The following is a 24,920-nucleotide window of genomic DNA, read 5'->3' as shown; positions in this document are numbered from 1 at the left end:
ACACAATACCCAAACACAAACACACACACAGGCACACAGATAACACACAAGCTAACGCATGTGCACGCCTGGGTCAGCCACAGAGCAGTTACCCACAATCCCCCTGGACACAATCCCATGTCTGACTGTCACTGCTGTGATGCAAAAGAAATTCCAGACGAATCATGTCGGGGTAATGGCCGACAGATTTGGGTTGGTGTGTGTTTATCTACTGGCTATCCCTGCAGCAGAGAGTTGGCCCCATCTTCCCCCAGAGACTTTGTGCACTAATGATTTACTTTAATGCTGGCGACTACTGCTAATTGATCATTAACCTGATCGACCTAAACAAAACCCCGCTCTGCTTTCTTTCTTTCTTTGATAAACGTGTCATGGCTGTTAGTAGACCTGAACTGCCAGGCACCACAATTGCACTGTGGTTTCATTAAAAGGTATGTGCATGAACTTGCCATGAGTAGAACAGTGCAACAAAAGGAGTGTTCTGACAACACTGATCTACAAAGCACAGTTACATTTATCAAAGTTTTTTTTTCTCTTTAAGTTGCTTATCAACTGATAACATACCCAGGGTAGGCAAGAAGTGTGGGTTGTTTCACAACAGTATTGCTGTTGTATTGCTGCTAAATGTAGGGCTGGCACTGGTCATGTGATAACTAGCATACATTTCAATGTGTGTGGAATTTAAAACATCTGACACATCTGCTGTTTGTTCACTTGGTCTGGGGGGCCGGGGGGGGGGGGGGGGGGGGGGGGGGCGCAGGGTTGTAGAGGGGTGACTAGAAGTCTTCCGAAACCACTTCCAGTAATAAGTTGACTGTTTTTAACTGTAGCACATGGTGGTAAGAAACCCAACGACTGCCTCTCCCCTGGAGGTGGAAAACTTGTTTGACGAGGCTGAATAGAAGGAAGCCGTGGCCTCCTGTGGGGAGAGAGGACTCAGGAAGGCCTGAGCATGCATGCTGTTTGTTTTGAGTGCATGAGGGGGAGGGCATGCAGGAGGGAGAAGGAAGGGAGGGGAGGAGGGAAGTTAAGGGGGTGGGGGTGGGGGTGGGCGGTACAAGGAGGGTCTCGGAAAAAGGAAACTATCCGTGGCTCAAAACACTAAACCACAACACTTTCCTCTCGGCCAATCAGACGTCTGTGAGCTCTGCACACGCCATATATGGCATGTGCACACACAGGCCGCTCACACTCCCAGCCACACGCTGTGCAGTGCAGCGGTCTTGCCAGTGGGGGCATGATGTGTGTAATTGTGATCGAGTCTGTGTGTGTTTGTGCGCGGGCAAGTCTGTGTGCGCGAGCGTGTGTGTGTGTGTGTGTACAGTGCACATGGTTTTGCTAGGAGAGCTTCAGAAAAATCCTGGGAAAAGAATCGAGGAGCAGCAGGAAAAAAGACGGGGGGGGGGGACACACACTACCTCACTTGCTTGCCTCAAGATTTTTAGACTCTGAAAACAATAGAGTGAACTTTGCAAGAGGAAAAAATAATGTTTTCATTTCAGACAGTTCTGATGACAGAAACATTATACGAAGATGGAGCTTCCAAGACCCTCTAGGCAGCATAATCAGCCTTAGGTTAGCAGGGATTCTACTTTCAATGCACCATAATAAATCTGTTCGAGTTTTCAGACAGTACATGGACAGTACCACGTAAAACACTGTATTTGGGCCAGGATAATGTTCTGATGGGACCCTGAAAGGCTTTGCAGAACTCTTTATGTAATGGAACTGCTCAGGAGGCCCCGAAATAACCGAACCATGGTTGTTTGGTTAGCCACGGTGCTGACGGGCTTCCACTTGATAACTCGGAACTAGACACGGATGGATGGCGTTGGATAAGAATTCTAAGATCAGGGACAAACAGATCGATGTGCAAAGCAAATGAATGAATGAATGAATGAATGAATGAATGAATGAAGAAAGATCAAATGAATGAAATTATTTAGTCTATAAATAAGAGGACTGTTGCCAAATCAAGTTCAATAGCCAAGATACTCTTTGACAACTGCCATGCCAACAGCCACCTGCTCCAGCTGAAAGACCAACCTTCCCCACCTACTCCCTTCAGTTTTTAAATGACAAAATCATGATAAAAATGTACTTGCATCTGAAGTGCATTTCCCAAAGCTCAAATGATCGGCGCTAATAGTTGACCGTGACAAAATATTCACCCTCACAATCGCACAAGTCCTGCAATGATTTCAGAGAGCTGGTGTCCATCTACCTCTTACCAATGCTGTCTCACACGCAAGTGCAGTCTCCACTTCAAACCCAAACTGACTTGCTGAGGACAGTACATGTAAACAGTGTCTGCAATCCCTCAGGATACAGGCCAGAAACCTCACAATGTTCGCGCTGGTAGTTGAGCTAGAGGAGGAAAGGCCTTTTTAGATACCTGAGGGTTCCTGTGGGTGAGGGCAGTGGACTCATCATGGTTCTGAAGTCGGTGTCAGGAATGTTGATTTTCAGCGGTGAGATCTGGGGATAGAGGGGTCTCACCGGGGAGACAGGGGCATCGTCCTTCAGGGCCTCCTTGTGGTAGATCGTAGTAAACTGAATCTTAATAACCGTGCTTGGGAACCGAAACGTGCATCTAGAAAAGAGAGAGAGAGAGAGATACACAACATCACGAATGGCAAACAGAGACAAAACATGCTGTGCTTACACCAAGGGTAATTTTATTGATAAACAAACAAGAAAAACCCATTTTACTCAATCCAGGCTGATACAATTAAATTAATGAGAATGAAAGTATGATAAATGTAAAAAGTGTTTGACTCATACAGATGCAGCGATGTTAGGCAGAACCAACTCAAAATCAATTGCTGCTTCAACAAATCTGTTGTTGTTTTGTCCAGAATCAAGACATCGTCACCGCGTGTGTCACGGGTGATTACTCTCCTCACTGCGAGTCATGTTTACACTGCGTGTCATCGGCTGAGTCAGGTGACAAAGGCAAGTAGACATTGTTTAGATTGCAACTGACTAGTACATAGGAGTGCCTCCAACGGGCTTCATGGGAAATGCATTCACCAACAAAAAGCTCTCATCATCCAATACGAGCACAAGGGGATCGGGAAGGTCATCAACAGCAAGAGAGTGCTCCAAACGGGAAGGGACAGAATTGGGAAGAGATGGTCGAATTTCAGCAATTCGAGCTTGGGTCTTACAGTGGTATACAAGAGGAAGAGGAAGAAAACAAGGCACTTCTCAACACTGGTGGACTCAACCCTTTTCTCCTGGTGTAGTATCCTGTTATGATTTCAGCTCTGCCATAGTAGCCTCACCAGAGCAGGCCCATGGCTAAAGCCGGCCCCCTCTCCAATCCTAGCGTTTTTTAACTGTCTGTAGCGCAGCCTGGGAGTGATGAATTGGTGTGCTGCCTCCAAAGGGGCTTATTTACACAAGTACTGCACCAGGAAGCCACATGTAATGCTGCAGCGTACACAGTCCAGTTGTTTTGAAGGGCAAGCCTGGCATACGGCCAACGGTTCGTTCTCTCTTTCTCTCTGGCCCTGTTTTCACATCCATCTGCAGGAGGAGGAGTGATTGCGACGTCCGTAGCAACAATCACCACAGATCTATTCTCTGTATTGACACCCAGACTGAGACAGAGGGAACTAGGCCATAATCCTATTATGACCAACCTTCAACTTTGAGATAGTGTGATAGCTTCCAGGCAAGCAGAGATTTCCCATCAAACTTTGATGGAATAAGGACACTCTACACTTTACACTTAATAACTACCTGGCACAGACAGTTTTTGAATGTGGTGCTGTTCCCAATGTTTACACATCACTTTGTCCTTAGAAAGCCATGTTAAAATCAGCATAGCCTTTGTTTGTCATTTGAGGACAAGGAAAAGGAGATTTACACTGTGTTTCGAAAACAATCTCTCTCTACAACCCACTGTCAATTTTAAATCTAAACAAATCCTCGCCATGACCAATTTCCCTGAAAGCCAAACTAGTGATCATGAAAACTCCCTCATAGGACTCTCAGCCTTTATACTGCACATTCATTTCACATGCATTTTTTATGCCTTTCAAGGGGTGGTTTGCTATTGTTTACTGACAGGCTCTTTGTAAAACAAAAATGTATTGATCAACTAAAATCAACAAGATAACTCACTCACAGAGTAAGCATAGCCCACCGCTGGTTTTCGCAGTTTTATTTTGTTGGAAAATCCAGGTTTTATACTGATTTATGGTGGGTGATCACCAGTACAACTATGCTGGTCTACCAGAACAGACCTGTTCAAAGCATGTTGTGCTGGATTTTATATATTTCCAATATATTCAAAACACTGGGGGAAATTATCTTTGCTTCCCGAAGCTAATGTGAAAAATTCTGCATCGATGCAGACAAACTAAACAGTCAATCTTTTACACAATGTAATTAATTGTAAAATAATATACTTGCCAGCACAATGAATTTAAGCAACTCATTTCACTCTGATATGCAGTTGTAATGATAAATGAAAATGTATTAATTAATTCACAGACAACAGTGGCAATACAAACTACGCGTAACATAGCCAGGTACAGTTACACATTCATTTGATCATATTTTTTAAAGGTGTTTTACTGCATCTGTGCGGTTATCACATCAGTAAATTAACACATATTGCTCTGCTCCTTAGCTTAATGCTAATGACCTACTAGCTACCACATCCTGCAGTGTCATATTAGCCAAATACTTTCAATAGATTTTACATGTATTTTGTACAGACAGGCCTACATATGGATTTCTATTCATAGTACCTTGCGGTATTGCTAATCATATTGGATCTTATAATACCCAGCTGTTTTTATGTTATATGTTTGTTTTATAGGACAGTAACTGGATGATCCCGTTAGCTTAGTAGAATGGCAGAATTGCAGAAATAGGCTACAACATATTTAGTATTCAGACACAATATTTTATGTAATGTGAATGTGAATAGCTGTTTAACAAGTGAAAAGTTTAAAGGAAATACAGAGTTCAAATCTACAGGCCCCCTAGGGTCACAGTAGTGATTGTTTTCAGAGATATGTTTGCATTCCCTCGCAATACTTTTGCATTTCCTTGCGATAGTTCTGCGTTCCCTCACTAAAGCAAAAGGATCTCAGAAAAAAAATCACCACCATGATGCCTTAAGGGGCTCCGTACAAATCTGAGAGATTGTATTCATGAATAAAAATCTGAAGGACAAGATGCATCGTGATGCATCGAGAATCGCTTTATAAATGAATCGTTACCCTTTGAAACGTAATTGAACTGTGAGGCCAGTGGAGACTCACACCTCTACTAAAAACATCACTGGTCTGGAAAAGTCAGTCTTCCAGCATAAACCAGTACTGTAGGGTAATCCATGATACAGCAGCAAACAGGGGAATGACTGCCTGTGCCCAATAGGGTCATGAATGTTTTGAGTTACACAATAAGCCATGATGATAAATTGTTCTCCCACACTTGCACATGGCTAACACGTGTAAAGAAGAGTGATTCTTCCCAGGTTGACTACCACATAAATAGGCTGCTACGGCAGCGAACTATGATAGTTCTGGACACTTCCACGGCTGGTATTGGATAATATGAGAAGAAATGGTAATTTCCTAAAACATCCTGTTCCTTCAGTTATAGGTGCAATGTGTATTTTTTTGCTGTATAAAGTAAAAATATTTATATATGACTGTTAGGATGTAATTCGGCAAGGACATGGCAAGACTAGTATGTCAGAGTATTTCTGTGAATTCTATGCATCTTGGTACTTTGTTTCAGTTGTTCTATGTGTGTTTAGTTTAGCATTTATTTACATTGGTTAGTGTCAGCAAAATCTTGCAAATGCAATTAAAAGCCAGCTGCAGAAAAACAGAATGTCTAAGAATACTGGGGAAATGGCATTTTTCTCATGTGCTCATAATCACAGTTGTCTAAAAGCGAGTTTGACTGTAACACTGAAACATCATTACATGTTCATTTCTTTTTTATATATATATATATATATATATAATCTTAATCTATATAATATATTAGATACATGTAGATAGTAGCCCACTGTCGTCTGAAGCAGTGACCCTCTAGTAACCCCAAGTAGCCACTCAGTGTTCTTAATGCCATTCTTAATGTAAATAGGCAAATATTTTGTCAGTTCAGAGGGGATACGTTTCTTTTTCTTAGGTTCAACCAAATGACCACATATTCTGGGGCATACTGCATTTAGACAACTTGAAAATGAAGCCTATATTTGACCATAAATTCTACTGTATGTTATGATATAGCCTCACATGTAAATCTACTTGAATACCAAATCGGCAGTAGCCTACTAGTTTTGTTAGTGCTAGTCTGTAGAACTTACTTATGTCACGTTAATGATATCTGGGAAAATCTGAAAATTGCACACTGATGGGCCTACAGTGGCCCACACGAAACAGTCTATCATGGCTTCTCATAACAACAGTAGAAAAACGTACGTGGGGCACCGACCATCCAAGATCCAATCAGGTGCACACACACCCCCTGCATGGTCGTGTTGACAAAGTCCAAATACACCCTAGAATCTACAGATATTGACACAATACAATTTAGTAATTTAGCTACGAATGCTCATTGTATAGTGCGCAAACTTGCAATATAAATGAAGAAATGTGTGTAGCAAACACAGTTGAAGATCCTCTTGACAAAAATCTTAACTCCGTGTATCAAAATTAAGGGGAAATTAGTTACAGAAGTCGTTTAATGTAAACCACTTGCAATGCAAACTGCAATAAAAAAAGGATTAGCCTGTCAAAACAATGTTTAAGTAGCTATCTAACGTTACAACTGTTGCTAGTCAACGTCAGCTTACTGTGTGGCTAGTACCTTGGCCAGTTAGCTATGGCTGTCAATGTCACATGGGTACATAAACTACAGCGCACATGATGTAAATAGCAAGCTAAAGTTCTAACTCCGAACTTGCTACAAACACGCCGGGACAATTGACCGGACAAACCAGAAATACAAATGTCTGTTGACACTCCTGTAGCCTACATTAGCAACCTAGCAAGCCATTTAGCTTCATTCTTGTGCTCAGTGTTGCTAGCTGTTTAGCATCCAGCATTACTACAGCAAGAGTCGATCAAGCTAACTGATTGCAGCTAGCCTTACTTTAGCAGGCTTAAGACTACTTACTCGTGTGGTAATTGAAGCGGCGGAGCCCCTCTCCTCTGAAACACACCATCCACAAACACGCCATTCTTTCCCAGACAACGTAGATAAAAGTTGGGCTCTTCAAATGCGATCTGCAAATGCCGCCTGGATATGAAGCTAGAATGACCCATGTTGACATCTACGGAACCATGCGATGAATTCCGGCCCACCGTCACTGTCCTCTGGCGCATTACAAACTCGAAGTCCCTGCCTTCCAGACGTGCAAGGGCCGGTGCTGGAGGTGAGTGGGACATGGATGTGATCCCAGCCGAATTCGACGAGTGCGTAAACATGGGTGGAATTGCCACTCTGACAGGGCTACATGGTGCAGACTTCAGCGCTAGCAAGGCCCGTGCTCCTGTATCATCTCCGAAATCAGCCATCTTCTCGTGCAATTCAAAGGGAATTTCAACGCAATGGCTGAGGGCTGGAAGGCTTCACTTGGTTGCTGTTGATGGTAGTCACAACATGAACAGGGAGAGTGGTAATTCACGTAATGGATTTGCAGGTCCAGGCTCGCTGTTAGACTGAGTAGCCTACGCTTCGGGTGCTTTGGTGTATTTGGGTTCTTACACTGTAGATTAGGGACATTAGTACGCCAGTGACATTCTCTGGCAGAGGACACACTCACATACCCTTTATTTATCAATAGTAATAATATCTGATCATATGAAAAATCATGAATCTAACTTGTTTCACCGTTAAGAACACTGGGCAACAATTAGTTAATATAGTTGCAGTTCCTGGAACCGGACGACACGTGCGTTACATGTGGCACTTCTGGAGTGTTTCTGTGTTAGTAAAAGTGTTTTAAGATCGTTGATTTAGCTTATATTCACGAATTCGATGTGCCGAGGAATATTTTTAGTTCAATAATCTCGGCATTGTCAATGCTCAAGTATGTTTAAAGAATCGAAGGTGATGACGTCCGGGCCTGCTGACCAGTGGCTGTCCCCATGTTTATAAACACTTCAAGTACAAGTAAGTCTGAAAACGTGGACTGGCTCCGGACTAGGCTCCACTATTTTTTCAGACGCGAAAGTGTACAATCTGTACGCTAGATGTCTGTATTCACCAATAAATAGGCTCCATGAAAATCCGTACTATAATCCTTCCTATCAAGATGACAAAATGCTTATTATGGCGACATTTAATTTAATAAAATAATAATAATACAATTAATGAGGACAGAATTATCAGAAAAATAATCAGAAAGAATTCCAAGTAGACTACGTCGTTTAGTGACAAACCATTGTAAGTTCAAGGAGAGGGTCCAAATTGTTACTTGGGACAAAGTCGAGTAAAATCGGTCCGATATTGCGAACGCTATAACACTATACAATATAATGTAATACAATGCAACCCTATGGGGCAAGCATCCACGTCAAAGTAAACTGCTTGTTTTCACCACTGACGGGATCATAATGTTATTATAAGTGACTGACAACATGGAAAGGATCACTACAGAGATAGACCTGTGTCTGTTTACCGCAATAACTGCAAAGAAAACTGTACAAATATGACATTTTCTACAGTTGTTAGTTGACCTTTCTCTTCTTCCGGAAGAAGAGAAAGGTCAACCAATCACTGTAGAAACAGTCATTTTCTACTGTTTTTTTCTTCTTACTACTGTTTCTACTACACTGTTCTACTGTTTCTACAGCTTCTACACTTTCTGGGGAGATTCAGTGGTCATTTGGTTACAGTGATGTCAGAGATAAACTAGATTTGCATTTCCTGAAGGAAATACCAATGCCTGCAAAGCAACAAGTTAAAAACTTACATTTAAAGCTAAATATAAATTAAAATATTAGAAAGGTATTTACATGTAATGTAGGCTAAGCACAGAGAGCGCTTGACCATAATGGGATTAATGAGATAATATAATATGAATATATTGTTGAATGTAGATTGAGTTTCCAGAACATTGATATGGAACAATGATTACACTTTTTCACTGGATCTACTTCATAGTTGTCCCATTATAGAGAATTACCGGACACCTGCCAGCCAATCAGAAAAGAGTATTTCTCATCTCTGGAGTATAAAATGTATTAAAGAGAGTGAGACAGTATAGTGTGTCTTTCATAAAAACATAGATACGATATAAAGAGAGAGAGAGAGAGAGAGAGAGAGACCGAGTGAGTGAAAGACAAAGACAAAGAAATTATACACAGTTTGAGACATTAGACAGAAAGAAAGAAACAGGCAGATAAATTGAGAGAGAGACAGTGAGTAAAAGAAAGAGTGAGTGAAAAAGAGGGAGATAACGAAATTAAAGAGATGGGGAAGTTAGATATGAAAGAGAAAAATATACATAGATGGATAGATAGGTAGTTAGGTGTTATTGAAAGTGATTCAGAGGGAGACAGAAATGAAAGATGTGGGGAAGTTAGATATTAAGATGAAGAAAAATAAATAGATTGATAGATAAATGCAAGAGAGAAAGAGAGAGAGGTTGACAGAGACAGCTGCAGAGACAGTTGAATGTGCCCAAATGCAGTAAAGTATCTGTAGAGATTGGCATTGAATAAAACATAAAACATAGAAAAGATCATCAGTGTGTTCAGTCAATATGCAGTCGAATGGAAGCATATGGAACCTGAAATCAGTGGAGCTCAGTGTTATGTAAAGGAGCACATACTCCAAATAAAACTTCAAAAACAAGACCAATAATTTGCTCATTTATTCTTTTACACAATACAAATAAGTAAGGCTTAGCTTTACATGATTAAAATACAATACAATGTGATGGCCTTTGTGTGTAATTATACATGTTTAATAAAATCCAACTCATCAACATGAACGCAAAACCTCGTCATTATGCAACTGTGTGGTCCAGTCCAGTAAGGTAACCACAAGGATCACTACACTCATTTATCAAAAGCCTGCTGTTCACTTACTTATGCTACTCACTTATGGTTTTGTGGTGGCATTTTTGTTTATATTATCAGGTCAGTGATCAGTGAAAAATTACAAAATGCTACTTGAATCATACTCATACACACTAGGTTGTCAGATGAGAATTAAGGAAAAAAAGCAAATAGTAATCTTGTTCTTGTTCAGGTATTTGGTAAGGAAGATTAGAGTTATTGTAGGCAGAATCTTTGTTTATATTGTCAGGTTAGTGATCAGTGAAAAATTACAAAATGCTATTTGAATCATACTCATACACACTAGGTTGTCAGATGAGAATTAAGGAAAAAAAGCAAATAGTAATCTTGTTCTTGGTCAGGTATTTGGTAAGGAAGATTAGAGTTATTGTAAGCAGTATTGAGTGTCTTATGTTCATTCTTCAGCACTGAAATGACATCTTGGTACAAGCTTGAGCATTATGGGCTTTTTTGGCCGATACATCATATCAAGTTCCATTGGTATCTGGAAAAAAATATAGTAAGAGATAAATGTCAGCAGTGGTATAGAGGGAATTTTTCAAGTAGGAGATTGCAGCCCCCATTGTAGATAACACCATGATATCCTACATCATGACATCCAACATGTATCCTAACCCATTGTGAGTATGGAGCAGGGAGGGTCTGGGATGGCAGACCCACTGTTGAGCCGTGAGGTGTCGTGGGCCTAATTCAACTACACACCGATGAAGGAAGGTGTCCACTTGACAACCCCAGTGGAATACTCACAAAGGCATCTTTGTTGTTGTTGTTGTTGTTGTTAAGTATTGGTATGATGGTTGTGGTGTGGTGCACCCTGTTTTGTTTTATCCTTTAATACTTAGGCTAGGTTGTTGGGTGTGAGTACTTGCAGTGAGAAGTTTGGCTGCTGTGGGAAGTCCACAACCAATAGCACAAGGAATTTCACATCTTTTCCTGTGTATTACTAAACTTACAGCCTTCACATTTCCAACCAGTTATGAATCTGATCTGGACTCATCATTTACAGGCAACGGGAAGTATTGTTGATTTATTTGCATAGTAGGAACATGACATGAAACCTATTTTTCTTCTGAAAGAATACGTATACACTACATACATACACATACATACATACAGAGTCAAAATCTAAACCTAGAATGATCTGTATATTAATATTAAGTCAACTAAAAGCATTTACTGATGAAAAAATTAAACATTTAGTAAAGGATTTAAAAACCTGTAACAGCTTTACAAGTTTAATTGTCTGATAATGAAGGTAGCCTACATGAAATGTGTACAAAGAAGGAATTTGAACTTAGAAAAAAGAGTATGACATAACTAAATCTTGAAAAGTGATGGTTGTTCACAAAGATATTAGGAATGGATAGTCCTTACCTGAGTCTCTTTGCATGTCTCCAGGTTGAAGTTTTGGAGCAGCCGTACCAAAATCAATTTCACCAACAAAAGAGCATATCTCATCCCAACGCAATTGCGGGGTCCCACTCCAAAGGGCAGGTAAGCGTATGGATCAATACTCTCCTTATTCTCTTTGCTGAACCTTCAGTAATTAAAACACAGGGTTGTTTATTTAGTAATCACTTCCTTGATGAATATTCAATTACTCTGTGAATATTACAGTTTTTCTAATTATCCTTGAATCAGTGGAGTCAATGAATGTTTGAGCACTTGACTCCTTCATTTTGTGTAATTTTTCATATAGTGTAGATATGGACAGGGGGATCCTTATTTTTTTCATTTAAAAAATACTATCAGTGGTAATGGAACAGGTTCTGTGCTTTTCTGGTTCAGTGATCCAGTGGACTCTACCTTTCTGGTTTGAAAGCCTCAGGGGAATCCCACAGCTCTGGGTCGCGGTGCAAAGCGTGCACAGGAACGGCAACAAGAGTGCCTTTGGGGATCGTGACTCCATTTATCACCACTGTCTGTTTGCACATCCTCTCTAGACGTGGAGCAGGCGGCCACACTCGCATGGACTCACAGATGATCATATCCAGATAGTCCAGGTGCATCAGCTTGTCATAGGTGACCGGGGCCTACAACAACAACATATAACACTCTGGTGGTACATGCAATGATGTTGATTTTTTTTTTGTCATAATCATTAATGATCTTTAGCAACTTATTCTAGAGGTTAGATAATACAAATAAATATTCCTATCAGATATAATAGAATGAACAGTAGTCTTTACCGCTTTTGAACTTACATTGTTTGGAAACACTGAATCAATCTCATCTACGAGCTTGCTTAGATCATCTGGATTCGTTGCAATATTGTATGCAAGAGAGGAGAGAGTGGTACTAGTTGTCTCGTATCCAGCCAGGATGAAGACGAATGATTGGGAGAGGATTTCATGATCTGTTAGTCCTGAAAATTACACAGTGGAAATAAATCAAGACTTTACCTCTACGATGTACCGTAGCCGTTATGGGATCTCAGCATACACTATTCAGCTAAATTTGATACCTTTAACAGGTTGATCCTCGCTGCTTTTCTCAGCTTCCTCATTTGAGATTTGAGAACGCATCATGAGTCGCAGGAAGTCCACTCTCCCCTTTCAACAAAAAAGAACATCCTGAGTGAGTATTGCAGGACTTACCAACACACTACCATTTGCAGTCTAGCATTAAGTACATCAACTGACAATTTACAGCCTGATAAGGTAAATCTCTGGTAAACATACATTGTCGTCCTCTAGGTGCTGCTCCTTAATCTTTTGGAGTGCTTTGTAGAAAAAGTCCATTACAGATTTTGAAAAAAAGCTGATACCCATTTTCTCCATAAGAGGGACCAGAGAAGGAAAAACAACTGAATAGGAAGAGAAAAGGGAGGTTGTGAAGGTAACAGCTATATAAATGTATGAATACAATGACTTGAGGTTCACAAAATCCTTTGACTTCCCCGAATGCGTGGTCTGACTTGTCAGATTACTAGCACTCCAGTGGGTCTACATAGATCTTTGTAAACAGGTTCTTTAAACATGCATGATTTCCTTCGGGTGGAAAAAACAAAAATTTTTATCCATTAATTACAATGGGCAGATAACGTCATTTAATAGGACATGATGTTATACGCATGTCAAGCAGCAGGTGGCAGCACAGTTTTGCCACAGCTCAACTGCATTCACTATTTAGTTTCAGAGTGATAGTTCTGCATGCATGGTTCTGTGATTTGATGGAGGAATGCCAGAATAGTTTTGCACTGAATGGAAGATGGTTGCTTGGGCCCCTTCTTGATAGCAACAGGAATGAAAGTGTCACCGTATGACCTGGCAAGGTATAAATGGACATTATACACCTCATGGAGTCTTGTCAGGTCAAATAGCCAAAGAAAGTGAGTAACTGAAGATACTATATTGCAGGAGATGTTCCACTCGCATACTTACTAGAAATGAGAAAAGCTGGATTGAAAAGGCTGAAATTCATAAGTTTCTTCATATTGGCAACAAAGGGATCCTTTGGGTTGTTGATGGAATCAGTCTCCACACTGAATGAAGTACTGGCCAGAACATCCATACTGTACAAACCAAATATGCTGGGGGGAAACAAGAAACAACTTTTAAACTATGAATCAGTTCCAAAACAACACATTTGATGTAGACACAGCTGGCATGAAGCACAGAGCAGTGGACAAATAATATGTTTTGGTAGGATACAGGTTTTACTTACTCTTTCATGTTAATTGATTCCTTTAAGTTTTGTTTTTTCAAATATTCCATTAAACGGTCTGCATATTCCGTAGCTATGGGAAAGACCTGGAACAACAGGAATCAACATAATACAATGTTAAGAATTGGTAACTGCATTGTAAGCTCTTGTAAAATGAATTAAGCAAATCTAAGACTCTGTTTAATCTTTTGTTCAAGTTTTCCTAATCTCATCCATTGACATTCAGTGATAGTACTTTATGGGTCTTCTAAGTGTTTGCTTTCCTGTATGGATTTCGGACAGCCAACATCCTTCACCTCTTTCATTCGTCCACTTGTGAATGTTGGAGAGAGAGTATTCCGGATTCTCTTCCATTTCTCATCCTCAACAGAGCTTACTGCATCAGCAAGAGGTCCCACAAAAGTGCCTTTCTGTGTACATACACATAGTTGTGAGTTTCTTTGGGTATATGTAAAGCATAATATGTAAATGCACATTTTGACAAAAACATTTTGTCAAGAATCAGAATATTTTTCCCCTTGAAAAAAGCTGTCTCATGCACGCAGTTGTCTGAAGCAAGTAACTGATTAGATAAGATGTGTCATATAACCAATGTCCAATACCCGCAAAATGTTGTAAACATAATTATATTCACTATGTACCTGTATATTCACTTTTAAGGGCCTCTCTAAATATGGAGCTATGAGTTATCTGCAGCAAATGAAGGTGGCCCATATTGGCTACATGAAGCTAATACTTTCATGCTTATCTTATACTATAGAAATATGGAGATTTAAAAAGAATCCTAGCAGTAGCTCTGACATAATGAAAGGAGGCAGGTGATGTCCATACTATGTATCTCAGACACTGTAGGCCATGAGAACCTACCCTTCTATTGGTGAAGGTAGTGTAAAACTCCTTGACCATAACTGCCTTTATGAACCCAGGGTCTGTTACCATCAGCATTGGTGATCTGCCCTCAAAGATCCTGAATGACAAAAGGGAAAAGTGAAACCTCTGATCTCCATATATCACCTGCTGAAACCTCCTTCACCTGCTTGTCATTCAACTCACCCCCACACTCTTCCATATTTTTGGAGACACTGTTCATCAAATTTGTGAAAACCCTACATGGTGAAAAAATGTGAGTGAAAATTAGGCTACTGGAAGTGAGATTCCACATAAAGACTTGATATTCGTGCATAGCATAGGCAATATGTTTTTCTATGATTTCACTATGTGGCAAAATCTATAAGCAAATAATGTAGCCTAAAAGGATTGCTCACTTTTGTCATCATTGATACAATTGACCCCACGAATGGCCAAGGTCGAGGTCCCGGAATGCCCAGATTTTTGAAATATCCGAAAGGCCAAGTTCCATAACTTAGAAAGAAGGACACCACACATAGACATTCCATTAAAATGTTTACCTGCAAGGCTTTTTAGACTGGACGCGTCACTCGTGACTGCACGTAACAAGTCAGGAGAATAAATGGTAACGGAGTTCAATCTAAAATCTTGAAATCTGGAGCCGCACTGTTCATGCAGATTACCAATTACAAATCGTTTTAATTACACCTCGCGTTAGCATATTTTCTTGTCTAAAACACATTGGCTACAGCCTATTTTACAAATACGCTACAAAGTGTGAAACAACCTAACGTCACTTACATTATTAAGAGCGTTAAAAGCAAAACTAGTAGACTCCATGTCGCCACTGAGAATAAAGGCAGCATATTTGTTGTAGTCCGTTAGATGTTTCCGGAAAAAGTAAAACTGTGAGAAGTTACGGCGTGTATTGGTGGTAAAACAGGTTCTTCTTAACTACCAAAAGAGCTCAAGGGTTTTCGTGAGCTGTACAAATAGGAAGTAGGCTGTTTTTTTTATCAGATGATGAAACGAAGTGATAACCTTTGGCCAGAATCAGGGGGGGGGGGTTGTGCGGCCCGGCGGGGGAGAGAACTGTTGTAAATGTAGTATAACCCCATGATGCAACCTCATGATGCAGTTCTAAACCACTTTAGTAGGCCTAATGAAAGAAAAAAAAGACTGTGATAACAGTTATAACTTATAAGTGATAACTGTGACAACAAATTCGTAGCCTTTCGTAAACTTTCTCTGCACAAGTGAGCAGTACGTAGCAGGCCTGTTACATTTCCTCTGGGATGTTTTTTCACTCTAGGGCTACTTAGGACCTTCTCAAACAATGGTCATGTTGTATTTTTCCCTTTTTAATTAACATATTTAACACAACCTCATACCTGTCAAGTGTCATGATTCATCTCATATTTGTTTTTTCTCCCCACGTCTGACGTTTGAATGCAAGCCCAATGACATGATGTGATACCAGGACTAGACCACTGCTAAGACCAAATGATGGCGCTGTGTTTGCTTCTTTATCATTTCATTAAATTCTAGTCAGTGGAAGAGCTTTTTAGGCTATTATCATTAGCCTATTATTAGTAGAAACACATAGCCTATTCAGTGGTGGAGGAAGTACTGAAGTTTAGTATTTAAGTAAAAGTACAAGTAGCCTACCCAGGAAAATAAAAGTAAAAGTAAAAGTACTACATCAACAATCCTACTTAAGTAAAAGTAAAAAGTACTTACTTTTAAATTTACTTTAAGTATTAAAAGTAAAAGTACTCACGCAATGTCTCTCAATGTCTAGGCTGTGCCATTTTGATAAAGAAATAGCTACTGGTAATAAATGCCTCTACAGATGTCACTAGTAATAATTATAAGCAACAACATTTGTTAATAGGAAAGGTTGGTCTACTTATTGTGCCTACCATCTGTAATGTTCACACTATATCTTACAATTCCGCAGATGACAAGTTATATGTAATATCTGTTGTGACTGTTTGTCACACGGTGCACACCGTAGCCCAAGGTGTACGTTGAGAAATGACGTATTGACGGCAGTTGGAAAAACCCCGGTGAATAAACCAGCACGGAGTAAAGTCGGTCGTCAGCCTGAGTTTATACTAAAGTATATAAGTTAAGTTTATGTATGCCAGAGGGCAAAACATTACATGGTGTCAGACATAGAGGATAAAGTACTTACCGCGTAAAGAAAACAAAAAAAAAGAAAAAAATGGATGCATATGGCGTGGCAGTTCCAAGGATGGATTGGGAAGCTAGCAACTTACCTGAGGCATGGCGACGGTTTCAACAGACGACGGAGCTAATGTTCAAGGGACCCCTGCGCAGGAAGACCGAGGAAGAGAAGTGCAGCTACCTCCTGCTGTGGATAGGAGAAAAAGGGCGCGATGTCTACAACACTTGGACAATCACTGAGGATCAGGGCAAGAAGCTGGACACGTACTACAATAGATACAAGGCATACATCACACCGAAAGCCAACCCCATCTATGCGAGGTACCGTTTCAACGAAAAGATGCAAGGAGAAAGTGAGTCTTTTGAACAATTTATAACGGAGCTGAAGCTACTGGTGAAAGACTGTGTATACCCTAGTGACTTTAGTGATGAAATGGTCAGGGACCGCATCGTGTTTGCCACCAACTCGACCCGGGTAAGGGAAAAACTTTTATGCCAGGGAGCTGACCTGACGCTGGAGAAAGCCATAGACATAGCTCGTTCGCACGAATTAGCCCAGCAGCAGTTGAAGTCTATGGGCCAGAGTAGCAAAGCACACGAAACAGTGCACGAAATTAGCCGGAGAGCTAACGCTAGCTACAGACGAGACGTAGCACATACGCCACCGAACGCTAACTTTAAGCGGGAAAGTTACATCAGCAGCGCCGCAAAGGCATGTAGCTACTGTGGAGGGCTGCACGGCGCTAATAACATCTGCCCAGCTAAAGGCAAGCAATGCATCAAATGCAAGAAGCTGAACCACTTTGCTAAAGTTTGCAAATCTAGCTCGCAAGCACCGACGAGGTATTACCGCGGCACAGTGCATGCTGTAGGAGAAAATGCAGAAGACCTCACGGAGGAAACAGATCTGCACTTTGATAACATCTCAATAGAGACGAGGAAGAGCAACAAACAGACAGCCCTGTACCTAGACAGCGTCACCATCGAGAACAATGGGAAAAGCAATGAGCAGGCCTATGTAGAGGTGGGGATAGGCACACCTCCACAAAAGCTGAAATTCAAGCTTGACACTGGGGCGCAAGCCAACACCATTCCCACCAGCGTGTTTCAGGCGATGTTCAGGGACGTGCCCCTGAAACCAGCAGCACACAGACTCACAGAGTATGGTGGAGGAACACTGAGCGTGAGAGGTATGTGCCAGCTCAGATGCTTATACAGGGACATTGACACAAACGCCCCACCAGTCATGGCCATGAAAACATGCCGTGACCTGAACGTGGTCAAAATAGTGATGGCTGTAAGTGAGGAGAAAGACGCTGCCTTACAGAGCATATTGGCGGAGTACGCAGAAGTGTTCCAGGGGATAGGTGAATTCCCAGGCGTGTGCACCTTCCGAGTTGCACCAGACGCAACGCCAGTGGTATGCCCGCCACGAAGGATCCCCATCGCCCTGCGCAGCAAACTGAAGTACGAGCTTGACAGCATGGAGAAACAGAACATCATATGCAAGGTAACAGAACCCACAGAATGGGTGAATGCACTCGTCGTAGTTGAAAAGCCAAAGACTGGTAAACTCAGAGTATGCTTAGACCCCAGAGCTCTCAACAAGGCAATACAGCGACCTCACTACCCCCTCCCTACACTGGAGGATGCCACCACAAAGCTTGCAGGAGCACAATATTTTAGTGTATTAGACGCAAGGTCCGGCTATTGGGCCATTAAACTTAGCACTGAATCATCATTATTAACAACATTCAACACAGTTTTCGGAAGATATCGTTTTCTCAGACTCCCATTTGGAATTGTGTCTGCCCAAGACGAGTTCCAGAGGCGCGTGGACGAAACATATGAAGGGCTGGATGGTGTTACGGCCATAGTGGACGACATACTGGTCTTCGGCCAGACCAGGGCCGAACATGACCAGCGCCTCAAAGCGATGCTGGACCGCACACGGGAGCGAGGGGTGAGGCTCAACCCTGACAAGTGCCGCATAGGCTTGACCGAGGTAAGCTACTTCGGACACACACTTTCATGAGACGGCATCAAACCAGATCCTAACAAGGTGAAGGCGATCAGGGAGATGCAACCCCCGCAGAGCAAGGCAGAGTTGGAGACTGTCCTCGGCATGATTAATTACCTCTCCAGATTCGCTCCACATCTCTCACAGGTAAACTCACCTCTCAGGCAGCTTCTGAAACAAGACAGCGAGTTTGCATGGGACGCAAACCATGATAAAGTATTCCAAGACATGAAGAACCTCATCACACAGCACCCAGGCCCAGTCCTGTCGTACTTCGACCCACAAAAGGAGCTACGACTCCAAGTCGACACCTCGAAAAGCGGCCTAGGGGCTGTTATGCTCCAGGAAGGAAAACCAATAGCATACGCATCCAAATCACTGAACAGCACGGAAGAAAACTATGCACAGATAGAAAAGGAGCTCTACGCTGTGGTGTTTGGATGCAAGCGCTTCCATGAATACATGTACGGGAGGAGAGTGATCGTGGAATCAGACCACAAGCCCCTGGAGGCAATACTGAAGAAGCCGCTGGCGGCCGCACCACCCCTTCTACAGCGGATGATTCTCAGCTACAAAAATATGACATCCACATCCTGCACCGCCCTGGGAAGGAGATACCGGTGGCCGACACGCTTTCACGTAAGTCAATCGAATACCAGGACCGTGCCCTGCAGGAAGGGATGGAGGCCCAAGTACACACGGTTCTCAACAGCTTGCCCGTGAGCGACACGAGGCTCACAGAAATCAAACATGAAACTGCTCAAGATGCACAGCTTGCCGCGCTAAGAAGAGCCACACTCACTGGCTGGCCAGACACAAGGAAACAGTGCCCACCAAGCATCCAGGAATACTGGAACCATAGAGAGGAAATCTCACAGATGGACGGCATGTTGTTTAAGGGTGAGAGGATCATCGTCCCCCAAAAGCTCAGGGAGGACATGATACGACGCGTACACGCCAGCCACCTCGGTATGGAAAAGAACAAATACCGTGCAAAAGACTTACTCTTCTGGCCTGGCATGGGCAAGCAGATCGAAGAGGCTGTAGCAGCCTGCAGCATATGCCAAGAGCGCCACAACGCAAACCCCAAAGAGCCAATGAAGTCACACGCCATACCTGAGCGGCCGTGGCAAGTGATAGGCACAGATCTATTCACATGGAACTCACAGGACTTCATTTTCATCGTAGACTACTACTCCAGGTTCTTCGAGCTGGAGAAGCTCTCCAGTTGCACCTCATCAGCTGTCATCATGAAACTGAAAGCAGCAATGGCTCAACACGGGATCCCCGAGTCCATCATCAGCGACAATGGTCCGTGCTACAGCTCGGGTGAGTTTCGTCTCTTTGCAGAGTCATGGGGTTTCACTCACACCACCACAAGCCCCCACTACCCGCAGAGCAACGGTTTGGCGGAAAGAACTGTCCAGACAGCCAAAAGCATCCTGGATAAAGACAAAGCAGAGAACAAAGACCCATACCTGAGCCTGCTGGAGTACCGCAACACGCCAGTAGACAACCTGAAATCACCAGCTCAGCTACTGATGAGCAGGAGGCTGCGGTCCATCCTGCCAGCAACAGCCAAGCACCTGCAGCCACAGATCGCCAGTCAACAGGCTGTACACGAAAGGAGAGAGGTATGCCAACAACGTCAGCAGGCATACTACAACAGGTCGGCCAGACCCCTGCCCCAGCTGCCCACAGGCGCACCAATCCGTTTCCGGCAGGAGGATGGATCCTGGAGACCTGCAACAGTGATGCATCCTGCACACACAGACAGGAGCTACCACATCCAAGCCGGAGAGGGTCAAACCTACCGACGCAACCGGCGACACCTCTGTGTAAGCAAGGAGATCAACACTGCTTACAACACACAGGCCCATCAGCAAGAGCCTGCTGAACCTCCAGACAGAGACGATCAGACTGGCGACACCACACGGTCAGGTCGCACAATCAAACCAAGATCAAACCAAGTTCTTGACTTGTAAATGATGTGCAAAAGGGTGTAGGCGGATCGCTGCCCTAGAAAAAAAAGGTGTTCACTTACCTGTTCCTGTAATGTTAAAAAAAAAAAAAAAAAAAATGTAAAGGAAAAGAAAATACTTACCTGTTCCTGCAATGTGATCTGTGAAAAGAAAATACTTACCTGTTCTTGCAATGTGATCTGTGAAAAGAAAAGATACGTACCTGTTCCTGAAATGTGACCTGTGAAAAGAAAAAGGAAGTTACTCACTTTTTAGCTGTTTGCACTAATCTGTTTTGTTCTTGCAGCTACCTCCTGAAATATGTGGAATGAAATATGAATGTTTTATACTTGCCTTTAGTACCCTGTGAATGTAATACTGTATATAGCTATATTTGATAATCTCATGGAATGGAATGAGTCAATGTGTGTTATCTGTTGATGACAATCCCTTACTCACTTTTAAGCTGTTTGCACTAATCTGTTTGTTCTTGCAGCTACCTCCTGAAATATGTTGAATGAAATATGAATGTTTTATACTTACCTTTAGTACCCTGTGAATGTAATACTTGTATATAGCTATATTTGATAATCTCATGGAATGGAATTAATCAATGTGTGTTAACTGTTGATGACAATCCCTTACTTACTTTTTAGAAAAAGGGAGATGTAATATCTGTTGTGACTGTTTGTCACACGGTGCACACCGTAGCCCAAGGTGTACGTTGAGAAATGACGTATTGACGGCAGTTGGAAAAACCCCGGTGAATAAACCAGCACGGAGTAAAGTCGGTCGTCAGCCTGAGTTTATACTAAAGTATAAAAGTTAAGTTTATGTATGCCAGAGGGCAAAACATTACATTACATACCAGGGATTATTTGCAAAGTTAATACCATTATGCCAAACTAATAAAGACACCATGTGATATCTTTAAATCTTTTATTTAATTGTAAACGTGTAAAAAAGGGAAACATGGAACATGAAAAACAAATGTAATTGTAAAACTGGACAGAACAAGGCACGCTAGCTTGACATAGCTAACCTACCAGCTTTATCTTACCAATACGTTAAATATATAATGAAGATACAATCATGTTTTTTGATGCTATTGCTGTATGTCAACATGCATTTTGCTAGATAATACTATAATATCATGTCAGTAAACGAATTAAATACATATATCAATATTCACAAGTCAGGAACATTAACTTAGCATAGCAATCACTCTGCTTACCTCGATATGCTACTTTAAATTTGAGGGCGAATTATTGAAGGCTAGCAACTCCTTTTTTTGAGGGAGACAGGAAACGCATTGAAACCTCCAGGAGTCATTCTTGGAGCCTTTGAACTCGAACATATCTTTTAAATAGGGCCAAGGGTGGCTCGTATCAGAGGGCTCAGTTCAGGCCGACTCTGGATCCATGTTGAATAGGCAGTAGTCAGGCTGTCTGTTGAATGTTCAGGTATAACAGGCAAAGCTACCACTAGTGCTGCTGTAAGACGCGCACTCTGATATCATTGGAGTTGATAGAGCCACCTGATTGGTTTAAACTTCCAAAACAGCAACGCAATCCATAGTTTTGTGTAGGCAACATTTTGGCCAAACTGTGTTCATAAAATGTAACGAGTAACAACACATTTTTTACATATTGTAGAAAATGTAGCGGAGTAAAAGTATTGTAACGTGCCGGCATAGTCGCCCCATAATGCCGTGCGGCGGGCGCACACTGTTGTACTCTATGTGTTATACCCTATGTGATGCACTAGCGCATGTTCCCTAACGATGTTCCTTACGGTTCTAAGTACTTGTCGTTGTTATGTATTGGGACAGAGGTTGTGCAGGTGTGTGACTGTAGCACAGTCTGTTCGTGGTCACTTGCACTAGGGCATAAAGCCCGTGCCATTTTGTCAGTGTGTTGTGTTTTAGTGTTAATAAATAAGCCATAACAAAGATTCCACGCTTCCGTGATTTGTTACATTGGTGTCAGAAGTGGGATTATGGCTACCCCTTTATTCACGGGAAAGCACCCTGATGAAGTTCAGAGGACCTTCATCCCAAGACGCCTCTTCAACGGCGAGTTGGTCCAGAGAACTAACGCTCAGGACCACTCGCTTGGGAGACCGGACGGAGCAAGCATGCCGCGCTTTCTAGGCGAAGAACCACGCCCCCCGCCCCTAGAAGGGCCACAAGCTGGAGAACCGGGAGCGTACAGCTGGCCGCTGCATCCGCTACGACCCGCCCTCTCAAGGGACCCAGAGCAGCGACCCACGATGGCAGAGGCACCCCGTCGGACCAACACCAAGCTGCCCCGCTATAAAGGCGAGAACCCACTAGAGACATACCTAGTCCAAGTGCGGCTGGCGGCAAACTTGAACGGCTGGTCGGAGGAGGAAACGGGAGTCCAGGTGGCGCTGGCACTGGAGGGGAAGGCCCTAAAGGTACTGGTCGACCTGCCCCCCGAAGAACATGCAAGTTGGACCGCCATCGAAGCCGCCCTACAACGCAGATACGGACGGAGAGTGTTCACCGATGACGCTCGAGATCAACTCGCCTCCAGGCGCAGAGGTGACGTGGAAAGCCTGGGAGCGTTTGCGGCAGACCTCCGACTGTATGCACGGCGAGGTTACCCAACGTTCAACCAAAGCCAACAAGACGAGCTGGCGCTACAGGCGTTTGTGCGAGGTGTCCAGCCGGTGCGATTGAGAGAGCACATTCGCCTGAGCACTACTCGTTCGCTGGTGTCGGCCCTGGATGAGGCAGAGCGGGTTGAGCACATCTTATGTGGAGATGAGCGAGGATGAGGAAGAGTTGGAGCTGACACGACAAGCATCAGCTAACCCCCCTCAACGCAGCTGGCGAGGGCCGAAGAGGGCCACGAGGAACGAAGGCTAATACAGGTGTGGAGAGCCTGGACACGTCTCCAGGAACTGCCCAGCTCCGGCGCCCCGTGCACATTTAAACTAGAGGAGGGTGACAAGGTGGGAGGGATGTCACCTTTAATATCGACCACCTCCTTGATTCATGACCACCTGCGACTGGGGCGACTGGGTCAAACCAGAGGACTGTATGTGGACTGTGTGTTGGATGGAGCTCCGTGTCGCGCACTTATCGATACGGGCTCCAACATTTCACTAGTGCGACCTGGCATACTCCCCGGCACATTGACCGCGAGACCCCCAGGCTGGGAAGCGACGAAACTGCGCATCACCACCGTTACTGGCGAGCGTGCTGACCTGAACGGGAGGAAAGTGGTGTGTGTGAGGATTAACCAGGTGACAACCCACCACCAGTTCTGGTTGGCGAACATTCAGGACGAGTGTATCCTGGGTTTGGATTTGCTGGAGAAATGGGGAGCCATGGTGGATGTTTCCCAGGCACAACTTCACCTGGGAGCGGACACTGTGTCTCTACAGGCAACGGGGAATTCTTGTCAGGCTCGGCAAGGATTCGCGACATCGCCAACACAAGCCGCGCCTCTAGTTCAGGAGCACAGAGCGAGTACTCCTGCACGGAGGCGCCGTCGAAGACGAAGACAGAAACAAACATCGCCTCACGTCCAGCGTGTTCTCCCGGACACTCAAACCACACCCCCAGCGCCCCCGACCTCGAGCCCACATCACAGCCAGCCGTCACCGAGTCGAGGCACGCCACCTTCCGCCGAGACGAAACAAGCCCTACAGGAGATGTTTTTGCGCAGCTGTGAAGGGCTGGATGAACGTCAGTGCAGCCAGGTGCGAGACCTACTCGACAGGTATGCCGACATTTTCGCTGCTAGGGATGAGGATTGTACTCACACGAGTTTGGTGCAACATGAAATCGACACCAGAGATGCCCGCCCAATTCGACTTCGTCCCCGCCGACTGCCGTTCGCCAAGAGAGCTGTAGCAGAACAGAAGGTCAAGGAAATGGCAGAGGCGGGGGTGATTGAACCCAGCAACAGCCCACGTGGGCAGCACCGGCAGTCCTCGTCACAAAAAAAAGACTCTTCATGGCGGTTCTGCGTGGACTACAGGCGCCTCAATCAGGTAACGAGAAAAGACTCATACCCCCTTCCCCGTATTGATGATGCGCTTGATAGCATCTCTGGCTCCAGCTGGTTTAGTTCGCTGGATTTACGTAGCGGGTACTGGCAAATAGAACTAGCCCCTGAAGCCCGACCAAAGACTGCA

At 43.4% G+C, this 24,920-nt stretch overlaps 2 protein-coding genes across 2 annotated transcripts; both read right to left on the bottom strand.

Moving 5' to 3' along the window:
• Positions 1-1,434: 1,434 nt before the first annotated feature.
• On the bottom strand, positions 1,435-8,456 carry LOC122131937 (forkhead box protein K1-like). The gene is made up of 2 exons (XM_042706655.1): positions 7,153-8,456; positions 1,435-2,593 (listed from the first exon to the last, which is right to left on the bottom strand). The coding sequence occupies exons 1-2, from the start codon at positions 7,551-7,553 to the stop codon at positions 2,368-2,370; spliced, it is 627 nt and encodes a 208-aa protein (XP_042562589.1). The 5' UTR covers positions 7,554-8,456; the 3' UTR covers positions 1,435-2,367.
• Positions 8,457-9,841: 1,385 nt separating this feature from the next.
• Positions 9,842-15,578, bottom strand: LOC122131936 (cytochrome P450 3A30-like). Its single transcript, XM_042706654.1, has 13 exons — positions 15,381-15,578; positions 14,996-15,092; positions 14,784-14,836; positions 14,598-14,697; positions 14,027-14,140; positions 13,731-13,816; positions 13,448-13,596; positions 12,746-12,870; positions 12,529-12,616; positions 12,269-12,429; positions 11,871-12,097; positions 11,439-11,601; positions 9,842-10,548 (listed from the first exon to the last, which is right to left on the bottom strand). Exons 1-13 carry the CDS (start codon positions 15,443-15,445, stop codon positions 10,459-10,461), a joined length of 1,518 nt encoding a protein of 505 aa, XP_042562588.1. The 5' UTR covers positions 15,446-15,578; the 3' UTR covers positions 9,842-10,458.
• Between the last annotated feature and the right edge of the window lie 9,342 nt (positions 15,579-24,920).

This window comes from Clupea harengus, unplaced genomic scaffold (genome assembly GCF_900700415.2).
Source record: "Clupea harengus unplaced genomic scaffold, Ch_v2.0.2, whole genome shotgun sequence".
In the NCBI taxonomy this organism is placed as follows: domain Eukaryota; kingdom Metazoa; phylum Chordata; class Actinopteri; order Clupeiformes; family Clupeidae; genus Clupea; species Clupea harengus.
Note: the sequence above shows the minus strand (reverse complement) of the source record. Positions and strands in the feature narration are given on the sequence as shown.

What these genes read in the sequence shown, in the direction of transcription:
- LOC122131937 (XM_042706655.1), bottom strand. Translation starts at nt 7,553, where the DNA reads ATGGCTGATTTCGGAGATGATACAGGAGCACGGGCCTTGCTAGCGCTG. An exon ending in CCGCTTCAATTACCACACGA is followed by an intron (nt 2,594 to 7,152) that starts GTAAGTAGTCTT and finishes TCTCTTTTCTAG; the next exon opens with ATGCACGTTTCGGTTCCCAA.
- LOC122131936 (XM_042706654.1), bottom strand. Translation starts at nt 15,445, where the DNA reads ATGCTGCCTTTATTCTCAGTGGCGACATGGAGTCTACTAGTTTTGCTT. An exon ending in TTGTATCAATGATGACAAAA is followed by an intron (nt 14,837 to 14,995) that starts GTGAGCAATCCT and finishes TTCACCATGTAG; the next exon opens with GGTTTTCACAAATTTGATGA. An exon ending in AAATATGGAAGAGTGTGGGG is followed by an intron (nt 14,698 to 14,783) that starts GTGAGTTGAATG and finishes TTTGTCATTCAG; the next exon opens with GATCTTTGAGGGCAGATCAC.